Source organism: Hermetia illucens, chromosome 3 (genome assembly GCF_905115235.1).
Source record: "Hermetia illucens chromosome 3, iHerIll2.2.curated.20191125, whole genome shotgun sequence".
Classification (NCBI taxonomy): domain Eukaryota; kingdom Metazoa; phylum Arthropoda; class Insecta; order Diptera; family Stratiomyidae; genus Hermetia; species Hermetia illucens.
This window is the reverse complement of record NC_051851.1, coordinates 161963856-161975880: the sequence shown is the minus strand read 5'-3', so window position 1 is coordinate 161975880 and position 12025 is coordinate 161963856. Positions and strand designations below refer to the sequence as shown.

The 12025-nt window shown below is 42.2% G+C and overlaps 1 protein-coding gene across 1 annotated transcript in view; it reads left to right on the top strand.

Annotated features, from left to right (window-relative positions):
• The window catches only part of LOC119652697 (protein disks lost), a 534030-nt gene extending 522367 nt beyond the window's left edge, over positions 1-11663 (top strand). The window contains exons 7-13 of the mRNA XM_038056976.1: positions 822-953; positions 1360-2226; positions 10028-10132; positions 10197-10617; positions 10724-10855; positions 10915-11087; positions 11342-11663. Of these exons, the coding sequence (XP_037912904.1) occupies positions 822-953; positions 1360-2226; positions 10028-10132; positions 10197-10617; positions 10724-10855; positions 10915-11087; positions 11342-11479 (1968 nt within the window). The 3' untranslated portion in view covers positions 11480-11663. The remainder of the gene's footprint in view (positions 1-821; positions 954-1359; positions 2227-10027; positions 10133-10196; positions 10618-10723; positions 10856-10914; positions 11088-11341) is intronic.
• The last annotated feature ends 362 nt before the right edge of the window (positions 11664-12025 follow it).

Here is a 12025-nt window from a genome sequence, read left to right as displayed (position 1 = left end):
GTCTGGGACGGGAGCCAACGGGGCTAAATTAAAGCGATTCCGAAATGCACGCTGTGTTGCAATAACCGAACATCCGCTTGAAAAGTAAACCTCAACGGCAAAGGCACGCTCCTCACTATTCCAACGCATGATGGCGACCGAACCGTGTCGGGACAAAACTTTACAGTATCCTTGAACTCTTGAACGAGACCACTAGCGCTCCGCTATGACATCAACTAACTGAGTGGCGCGCATTTTAAAAAAGGAAATTATGCTGCCGCACCCTGTATATTTGGAAAAATGCTTCCATGCCAGGAGAGCTGGAAGCTGGAAAAGACAGACAGCCAGACGGACAAACAAACATTGAACCGATTTTAATAACTGTAGTATGTAATAGGTCAGCATATCCTCATACATATAACGTCGTAGTCAATGACAAGACAGAACTTAAAAGGTTTCTTAAATTAAATATCCGATAAAATATTGTACATAACAATGAAGCTCTACAAACTAAATGAATCCTTCAAAGCTTTCAATTAGTCCTAAGTGCAACCAATATCCTTTCGATTCGAAATGAATGCAACAATGTGTAAATTGAAGCTCCGTGAAAGATAAACAATCCAATGTATCCTTCGGTTTTACAAAACATCAGCAAATGACATGCGAATTTATATCCCTTCCCAGGATACAAGCCCAATGACCATGGAGCTGATCTAAATGCGCTGTATCATGGCATCTGCACCTTCTTCCGCAAAACTGCACACGATAAATTGAAATTGTTTACTTATATCTCTACAATAAAAACTAAATGGAGAAAAATTTTAATCAATATTTAATTTCAGGTTCGTCCCGAGACTCTAGCCACCATGCGGACACTGAGTAAGTTCCTCGGTTTGGCTGAAACTCTACCGTACACATATGAGGGTGCCCACAATTCCCAGGTTGATGATCGACAAATTCAACTACGGAACATGGTCAGTAAATTGCAGGAAAAAATGCAAGCACGCTCTCAACATCCGTAAGGATGTTTTCATCGCTTTTTATTTACCGACAGGATATGTTTGCATGCTCAATTCAACCGAATTGATGAATAATTTTTAACGATTAATATGAACAGGAATTCATTAAAGTTAATTAACTGCTTAAAATTCGTAATAAGTCATTAATACGAAAGAAATACGATTGGCAAATTGAGCCCTCAGCTAAATGCACGTTGCGTAGAATACAGGCTCCAACTTTGAGATGAATTAAAGATTAAAGATAGAGCGTACTATTGAGAAGCATATCCTGTTCCCGGGGCACGCTTGAAACACAGAATATCACATTTGATTTTCCCATTCATTCATTTCGTTCTTTTCATTGCCATTCCTTTATTTTCAGGTCCAGCCATTGTTTGATATAATGGCCATTCTCAGAAAGTCCATTACCGAGAGGAAATTAATCATCACGATTCCCTGGATTGTGCAATACCTCTCAATGCTCGACTATGTTACCCTGAGGCTCGCTTACTATCGTCGAGTAGTTCAGCTGCTCTACGAGTTATACATGAATCTCACATCGAACGTTCAGCAATCTATTGGAGTCCTTCACATGCGTCCGACGTCCGTTTTTATCATTCGAACATCATTGGGGTGGCTTTTTGATAATCCCCATTTACCTGAGGACTACTACAAGTATCGGCAGAATCGACGCTTTTTGTTCGATTTCATGAACTTTGAAGTTCAGGAGATAGCCAGCGGCACAGACATAGCTAACATCACAGAGCATCACCCAAATCCAATCCCACTTGCAGTTACATCATACCAACATGGCCAACAGCAGCAACAACAACTGAATGCATTGCAATCCTTGCAACACCCACACGAAGGCTTCAGCTCCGAATCCTTGTTTGATCCTTTACTGGAAAACATCCTTAATGTAGTTTGTTCGTTTCTCGCAGATTTTCGGGTCTCGATTATGCCCACTAAATTCTCCAAAAGTCTATCACGTACCGGCCGCTATCGACATATAACAACAAAAATCTCTGAAGCCTCAACAACGGGTCACGAATATGTGATGGCGGACGATACGCAAACAAAACTATCGGAGGCTTTTTTGCATTCGCAAAGCCTGTCGGTGCGTAAAATTGTTGAATTCGTTATCGAGCGCACAACGTCGGCCGTTATCAAGGATTTCCAAATTGAAATTCTAATACCGTCCAAGGCGAATGCAATGGTTCAAGTTGCTGGAATTGATTCAGTCGAATTGGTAAATATTGAGTTGATAAAACATTCATGCTTGATTACGTTATCTAACTTTCTTTCTGACTTCAGCTGGTTACTTTATAAACACTCAGGGCTTAGTGCGATGGCCGACAAGACAGTAGGACTATAGGAGGTGGTCCTGCTTTCTGTTCAATTATTCACTTGATTAGAAACAAGCTTCGTGAGCGGGAAGAATCGAGGCAAAAAGTTAAAAGACCTCCAAAGGCAGTCTAGCCATCATGACCATCCTCAATATGCTTTCAATTACGATTATTACAAGTAGACGCTCTTCATCCCCCCTCGACTAAGTGTAAAGTTCCATCGCCCACACAAACATTTCACACCGTAAACATTTGGAATTGGTATTCGCCCGGAGGGTAATTAATTGCTTTGTCTGGGAACGAATCCTTGAAATCAAGTTCTGCTTCTTTGCTTACTCCTGTTTCGTTCTCCATTCTACACTTGATTAACTTTTAATTGTTGGATAAATCTTTTTGTCGTCGCTGTCCACGTTTTTTGTTGTTTGGAATGAAAAAATGCGAACCTGGGATGGAAAATAGAAATTGTGAACATTCAATTGAACATGTCCTCCCACACATGGACACGCGAGTGATATTGCTAAGAGATCAATTAACTTCACTTTGATGTCGATGGAAGGGGATGAGGGTACAATTTTTCTATTAGGGTGAAACATGTCCATGTCCGTAATCGCCTTTTTATTGAAATAGTTTTTATGGTCTCACCCCGTGCACTTTGCACTTTTTTCCATTCAAAACTTTTAGGGAAGGTCCAGTAAACACCAAAAAGCTAACAGTTTGTATGATGTAATCCATTTTTCTGGTACAATTGGCCATAAATGATTTATGTGTAGTTTTAATTTAGTTTAGTTTATGCTTGAAGCTGCAACCCCAAAGCACTCAGACGTTATGTTACGCCCATTGTATTATTCCCGGAAATCGCCTATTTAATGGCCTCCCATCTGTGGTGTTCGCAGGCTTATGCGAATCGGATTCTTCATTGAAAAAAAACTTTACGGAAGTGTCTTCATTTAAGATCTGAGGAGGCCGAGCAGCTGCAAATGAAGTGCAGGGTCGTCTCTTCCTTCTCCTCACATTGGCTACATGTAACCGAGAGAACCATTCGAATTTGTTCCTTAGGTAGATCCCACTTATTAAGGGACAACAAAAATGCCGATCTAGCGACCCCGGGCCGGAAGTAGTTCAAATTTCTTCATTCGGAATATCCTTGCATTTTCACACTTCAAAGCTGCCTCTGGCCCCAACATTATGGTTCCAGACGCTTGGTGAGCCAGTCTGTCAGCTTCCTAGCGCCCAAATCAAAAATGTATCCTCTAGTCAACCAAGCCTCAACAGCAACTGGTGGCAGTTCCATACCAACTTCCTTGATATGTTTAGTACTTATAACGCTGCTTGGCTGCCGGAATAGATTTATTTTATTTTCCGAGTTGTCACAGTGTCGACAGATGTCGAATTTTCCCTAATACTAGTACTAAGTGCCAAGCATTTAGATCCTACCTATTTAAAAGCTAAAGGGGCGTTGGTGGTAGGCCAATTGGAGATCCGTCAAGAACTCCCCATAACATGGAGCACCATTCTGTATATATTTCTGCATGATTTGAACCAGACCGTGTGAGAGTCCCGGGACATCAAGGGAAGTCGTGAGGGATTTAAGTACAATACCTGCAGCTGACAATATTATGGGAGCTACAACAATCCGTTCGAGCCGCCAAATTTCTTTTATTTCCCGAGCCAGTGGCTCATAGTTCACCTTCTTCTCCACGTATTTCCGTTCGATGTTGCTATTAAGGGGGATAGCAACATCAATAATATTTGCGGAATAACTCTCTTGTCAACTAAAAGCACGTCAGGCTTGTTGTGTGGAATGTACCGATCAGTTAGAACTTACCGGTCCCAATACATGCCGTAAGCAGACATATCAAGTACTGCTTGCGGTTCATATCGGTAAACCGGACATGCTCCCGTAATCAGCCCATGCTTATACGCAAGGTTTTGGTGGATCACCTTACATACAGCATTATGCCTGGTGGTGTATTGCACCTGTGCCATAGCAGTGCAACGAGAAAATCGATGGTCCAGCGTCTCTAACGCCGAACCACACATTCTGCACTAGTCGTTCTCCATCCATTCTTTCATTTTGAGCTTTTTGTAAGCCCGGGTGGCGATCACGCCATCCTGAATAACACTCATGAACCCCTCCGTCTCAGCAAAGAGCTGTCCAGCACATAGCCATCTGTTTGACAAATGTTAATTAACAAATGGTTGCCAAAGACAATTCACGTGTTTACCGTGCATTGCTTTCGACTTCCATTCATCGATCCGCTCTTGGTCCGACTTCATCCTACTCAGAGGATTGAAGGGTCGATTCTTCAAGTTAAGTGGAGTCAGTCCACAGTCTACCATACAGTAAGCCGCATGCAAGGGACTCGCCTGCTTTTTGCTGTAAAAATAAGCGCGTAGCGAGTCGACGTGGCGATGATGTTGTGCTTCCACATCAACTACGCCCCTACCTCCGATATCACGAGGCAGGTTCATCCGCTCTACGGCAAAGTTTGGATGATGCATTCGGAATTTGGACATAGTAGTCCATATCTGCCGCTGGACTTTTCCAGATCGGTCTTCGTCCACGGCAATATTCCGAATGGATAAGCCAGTAAAGAGATAGCGAATACATTCATGGCGCTTATTTTATTCTTCCCCGAGAGTTGCGATTTCAGTACCAGCTTTACACGTCGCAAGAATTCAGACGGCAAAGCATCCTTGAGATCACCAACTCGAGCATGGATTCCTTCCAGAATTCCTAGGTATTTGTGTAAGCGTGTGTATAAGTGTGTCTCGGTCATAGCTTGGATGTGGAGATCACCAATTCTATCTCCGGCTTGCGGCTGGTGATGAACTTTGCGGATGGCTTGGAATCGACACTTCTCTAATCCAAACTCCAGCCGAATATGATGGCTGGTCATCAATACCAGCATATAGCTTGATGTCATCGTCAAGTACATCAAGTGTGTCAGCTCACTCTTAGAACGTAAGCCATATTTTATTGCAAAACCATGCCCTCTATCACCATTCAGTCGCCATGAAAAAGGGTTCAGTGCCATGCAAAACCAAAGGGGACTCAACGAATCCCCCTGGAAGATGCTTCTCCGTATATGAATAGGCTTTGAGGTATTGTCATCCGCAGATGAACGAACAGATAAGGTGGTATGCGTAAGGTGGTTGAGAGCTTCGAAGTTCGTCTTTCGCCTTGTGCTTCCGCACGACAGGGGAATGGAGTCGCGATATCTGAACACCAAACTCAGAGGCAACGTGAGAGAGGGATGAAGGTATTGGGAAAGGCAACACACAGGAAGGTTAGAGAGGAAAAGATCAAGAGTACGATCTAAGTCGCTACTAGAAAGGTTCAATTGAACGGTGGCACGGTTGTACATGAAAGCTCAAAGGAAGGAAGATGTGGGAGGAGTTATTAGGAAGGGAGGAAAGATTTGGAGTAATAGGCCAGGAGAGCATAAGAAGATTAAAGTCACCACAGAGGACGAAAGAAGGTGTGGGGAACAAAACGATTAGGAGTAATCTGTCGAAGAAATCCTCGTATAGAGAATGGGGGCTGAGGCAAGCAAAATATACACAGGATATAATAAAGGAGCATACATTTGACGGAATGATTCGTACGGTGACAGAATTATAGGTGGAGGAGGAGGAAAATGATGATTTCGCCACGTAGAGGGGACTTAACAGTTATTAGGGCACCTCTGCCGATTGTCTTGCCAAGCGCAGCGTAGTCTCTTTCACAACGAAAGGCAAAGTAATCTTCGAGGCGCTCGGAATCTGTCATCCACCCAGGTTTCAGAAATGCAGAGACGTAATGTGGAATGCTAAAACCGACAGCTTGATTCTTAGGCCCCTCACATTTTGGTGAAACAATCTAAAGTTGCGAAAACCATTTAAGTTCGACAAGGCATGCGGGCGAGCCGGACATTTTCTCGAAGTTTAGTCCTCTGATAATGCTTGACGAAGACCATTTGCGGGCAAAAGGAAGATTGGACGATAGCATCGAAGTCGTAGGAATACGTCATTTTGAAGGAAGTTATCACTCGACCTGGAGAGCTGTCCTTCGTCAGCTTCACACATGTGAGAGGTGACAGGGTTTAGTTGGCCTTGTTTCTGATCTAAACCAGAATTTTGTGGGAAGTGGTGGAGTACGCTAACCTTGACACGGAGAGTTGTTTCATTGGCGGGGCAACCTTCAGCGGGGGGCTGCTCGGGTGACATGAGATCGGGAAAACCCCGTATCCCCCCGCAGGTGTAGCCTGCGGTTCAGCGGTGTCGGGCGTCGATGGTGCGCAGGAGGAAGCGTGCGGTGGTGCTAATGCAGCGACAGTAGGACAATCGTCCGTAACGCAGCCGATGCTGAGTGGGGAACATGTCCTTCAGATGGAAGGTGATTGTTAAGTTGGCATAGGGACATCGTTGGGCTGGTGCAATCTTTTACAGACGTACTGACTTTCAGTGAAAATTATTAAACCTGTAATATCAAAAAACTTCTTCTCTCTTTTTCTAGGACGAATTTGGATCAGTCGGTGTCAGAACCATCTGATATTTGTCAAGGAATTCCAGATGCATGCATGATCATATGATTGGTCGCCAGTGGTATCGTATATGGTAGATGCGTCGTTGGCTGCTATTCGCTCAACCTCCAAATGAATGAGGGGTAGATTTAGGATAGCTTTGATTGCCGCGATCGGCGTTGTTTTCATTGCTCCTAGGCAATAGAGCCTTTGAATCTATGCCAGCAGCTTCCTTCTGTTAGCATAGTTCAGCCTCGGCCACAATACAATGCATGCATATATCAAAATGGGTTTTATTATGGAGGTACATATCCAATGAATCCGTTGTGGTGAAAGTACCCAAGTCTTACCTATTGAAGTATTTCTGATTTTGTTCCTGGATATGATGCTTTCAGGTTAGCTCGAGATAAACTCCCAAATACTTGTCTGTTTGGCTGATAGGGTGGATAGCGTGTAGCTGCCCCAATCACCAACATTCACCGTGAGTCCGTTGTGGAAGCACTAACTGTGGATTACATGCAGAGTTGCATTCAAGAGGTCCAATACTGTGTCCGCAAACTTGTCGGTAATTATTACGGCTAAATCGTCCGCAAATCCTTGTGCGAAGAACTTAGTATACTCCAAAACCCACAGCAAGCCCAATACCAGGAGCCATAACAGAGGAGAGAGAACCCCTGCTCGTGGGCAACCCCTAAAACATGCTGCCTCAATAGACTTCCATCCGACCAGTATGTGGATTTTTCTCCACTCGATCGGTCAGAATCGACTTGGAGCTAACTAGTGAGCAATCTATCCAGTGTAGAAACTAAGACAGACCACTTTCTCTATCCTCGACTCGACCTTTATTCAATTTTGTGTTGGCTAGAATCGGCAAAAATCCATAATTACCGATTCTGCAATTGAGTAAATTTCAGACATCAATCTTCAGTAGCAATAAATAAACGCAATTCATCAATATGTATGAAGTGTATAAAAATATATAGATGCATACAGCGATTACTTGGCGGCAACATGGGAGATTCATTCGTTCTCTATGCTGGCTCGATTCGGGGCAGTACTACTGCTACGTCCCAAAAGTATCCGAAGCTTTTGGCGTGGACTTTTCATACGATAATATCGTACTATTCAGTTTTGCAAAATCAGAGTTCCGCAATGGTTGGCGTATTGGGTGGACAGCTCTTTTCGAAACTCGGGCACTCAGTTTTGTTTTGTACGTCGCCTAATTTGCCTTGCGCAGATTCCGAAAAGGAGCCGTTGCAAATGAATTCCTGCCTATATCGAAATCAATGCGCTTGTGATATGAGAATGTTATATCGTTGGATACCCTCCACTTTCTGACAAGAACTTCCATGTCAGAGGATGCCACGGCGAGGTCGATGACCTCCCATCTAACCCCATCAAAGAAAGTTGGTTCATTACCAAAATTGAGGATCTGCATTTCGGTTCCTACCAAATATCCTAATAGTCTCGGTCTTCTCTTGTATGTTAATATTCCCTCAACAGACTCGGTGAGCGTTAACATCCCAACCCCTAGGCTTCGGTCTTAGCATATGGGATAGCTCTGATGAATAGGAACTTCGTTTACGTCATAAGGGAAGTAAGCAGAGCTGCATAGAATCTCTTTATCTTTCTGTTGACTTCTTATGGTTAGTTTGACCGTTGTGGTGTCGCCATCACATAGGTCGCTAATCAAGATAGTTTGGAGGACTTTTGGAACCACCATGCGAGAGAGACTTGTATCACTTCCATTGGCATACAACTGGTCAGCATATCGCAAGTTTAAGCCTCTGACTTCCTCAACAATAACCTATGTCCTTGTATAAGGTACATAAATGTCTTCAGTTCAAGAACGCCGATATTGTATATTTTATCTGCCTCTCCTGCTTTACTGCATCCAGGTGGAAGTGTTGAGGTTATTCTAGACACTAAATCCTCAGCACCATTACACATCTCTTCTGGAAGTCAGAGAAAGCAGTTTCCGAATGATGACAGCTCAGACACTCTCCTCAGGGTTAGTCACGCACTCTCCCACATATCGTTGTGGAAGGTTCAGTGCTGCCAGAGCCGTTCGTGTTTTCGTCCAGATAGTTAAGCCGTTATATTTTATGGTATACACCTACCAAATCAAAATGAAGCTTAATACTTTGGGGGGATACGATCCTTACAACTAAGAGGAATTTCCTCCTAAGCCATTCGCGCTGCTCAGTACCATAAATGGCTGATGTGTTCCATCGATTCCGATAGCCTTGGGGGCCAGTGAAGACTCAGCTGTTGCCGATCGAACACTCTTTGCTGTCTGTTGAGTTGAGAGCTTCAGTTTTTCCTTAGTCGTTACTTTCCCATCAACCTTGGCATAGCGCGTGAGTTGTGGTTTGTCGGAGGCGGTTTTGCCCGAAGACGGGAGACGGTTTGCTTAGAGACGGTTTTCCCGGTTTCGCCAAAAGGTGGTTTACCTGAAGGCAAGACTTTAGTCTCAGCAGGACCTTAGAGGATCTTCCTCACTCCTCTCACTCACCATGATAAGGTAGATAATTATCGAGGGGTTACAATTGTGTAATTTGTCCTTTTTCATCGCTCCAAATTCGTATAGCTGATTAGGACTTTTGAACATTTTTCCCGGTTTTTTTGAGAAAATTAATGTTTTATTTCACAAAAAAAAATAAAAATGAAAATACCAGTGAAAGTATTGTCCGCCGTTATCCACTACTTTTTCTTATTTTCATGGAGGCATTTCATTCAACTCGTCTTTTTCCGCTGCTCCCATTGAGGCGTGCTGTTAAGATGTTACGCTAGCTAGTGCGGAAATCTAGACAGAGATCTGGACACAATATTACTTGAAATCCGAATATTGTGGTCGAGAGGATGTAAAACCACAACAAATTGCACCCCCGCTCGATATTCCCTTTAACCTCATATAACAACAAGGTGTAGCCCTTGAAGTTCCCAATCTAGCTTGACATATCATGGTTTACATAGCTGAAGAAATTGAAAATAATTCCCATTTTCAATGGTTACGATTTCATTAATATTGGTTGCTAGGTGTAGTAGGCCCCAATTTCTACCCTGACCCTTAGCCATCCTGCAAATAATCCGAGACCAGCTACCCATACTTTGCCTTTAAACCGCATAACGTGAATCGTCTGCTACCATAAATTTTTTTCTTTCACACTTAAATTCTTAATTTTTCAATCTTTTTCAGAAACAAGTCTCAAACGAAATGTACAAGATTTTTTCCCACACTCATCAAAAAGCAATGCAATCATGGGATGAGAGGATTCCAAAAATGATTGAGACAAGAGTGAAGGTAAGTACCGGTGAATATTTCATAAGCGTCTTTTGCTGTTACCAATTCTGTACTTTCCTTCCAGCAAGCGCTAGACGCCCTCCTCCCCAAAGAGACGCTCGACGCCATCAAACGAACATGCACAGCATTAGTCATACAGAAATGCAAATCAAAAACTGAAGATTGGCGTCTGTCCAATCTGCAAAATATCGACTTCTATTCCAAGGATATTACAGCCGACGCTGAGAAGATACTTAAAAATGCTACCTCCAAGCAACAAACCTCAACAATATTAAAAATAAACATTTTCCAACCGGCACCATCGAAACTTTTCGAAAAGCTCCAGTATATTTTGCATTTTTCAATAACACAACCTCTCGTACTTAATGCCGATGAAATAATCGAATTTTGCGGGATTTTCCGTAAATGTTTAATAGGACAGACGTTGCCGACATCCATGAATAGGCTGGCGGGAGTTATGACGGTGAATTTAGTACAAAATTTAAGTAAGTATGAGTACTCAAGGATGAATTATTTGGTGGAGGAGCTTAAATATCAAAGCCCTTGGGAGGATTCCTCCTGGATACTAATCACGTCTATTCAAAATTTCAGTTCAAAATCGTTGTGATATTATAAGTGATAAATTGATAGACAGTTTTATTTGTATTTGGGCTTGTGATGCTCTTAAGGAATTTGTTGATGTCTCGATGTGTAACTTAGATGAAAACGAAGGAAACAATATAGGTAAGGATGAGTCTCAACCCCTATGATGCCTTTTTCACTAATTCAGTCCATCTATCCAGATTATATCTTCAGTGGGCTATTGACCAGGTTCAATATCCACATGTTAGGGAACAACATGAACTCGTTTTCCAGCCTTAGTCAATTGCTGGAAGCTCTAGTGAATGCAAACCTAATGACTATCGATTACTTGAATGGAAGGATTCTCACATTACTCAAGGCAGAATGGCCCCAGGTAAATAAGTAAAATATATTTCCGGCTGTGCTGTTTTACTTTTGGTTCCATTTGTAAAATTTCGGTTCAATCTGGCTCCTTTCACAATTCATTAAAGAAGGGATCTGAAGTGGTCCGAAACATAAATAAAGCAAAAGTTAAAACAGTCAAGCCGGAAGTTTTGCTTCAATTGGACTGTGAAGCTTCTTATAAATAAAATATACACAAATAACCCCGATATTGGCACTATTTCAACTTCCAATTGTATATTTCAGGGCGTGAATAAAGCAATATCAACTATGCTGGAGAACATCGCTCAAAAAACGCCTAGTGCTAGTACGGAATCAGGAGAAAAGTCCCAATTATTTATGGAAATGTTAGCCGATTTAACCAGAGACTTGGATGAGTTTTAACGTGAACACAATCACCATCGCTTCATATTTAAGTTTTCTATTATATTTTCTTTATCTTTGCTTTTTTAACTTATCTACGTAAGATATGTGCTCCCATTTTTTTTTTGTATTTCGCAGTGTGTTTTCTTATTAATGTAGAAAATAAGTTGATAATGTTTTCAATATATTTTATATTTTGACATAAGATGGTGGGATTTTTTCAATATTGTATTAAATTCAGATTAATTTTTCAATTACTTTAAGAAACCGAGCTTTGAACATCTTCTTATGCTGTTCCAGTGATGAGAAAGGACATCTTAAATATTAAGGGACGACCACGCTCTGATTACCTGTCATTAACAAAAGAACTGAGATTAAAAACAAAGCAACAGCATTTTCATAAGGATGAACTCGAGGGTTGAGGGATGATGAAATAATCAACCCGAGTTGTGTCGTGCCAACTACCAGGAGAGTCATATAGCTTATTTTAGAAACTTGGTCATCGTCAGAGGCTCAGGTCGGCCAGTAATAAAGTAGCGTTCCATCGCAGTACTCGTTGGGATGCGT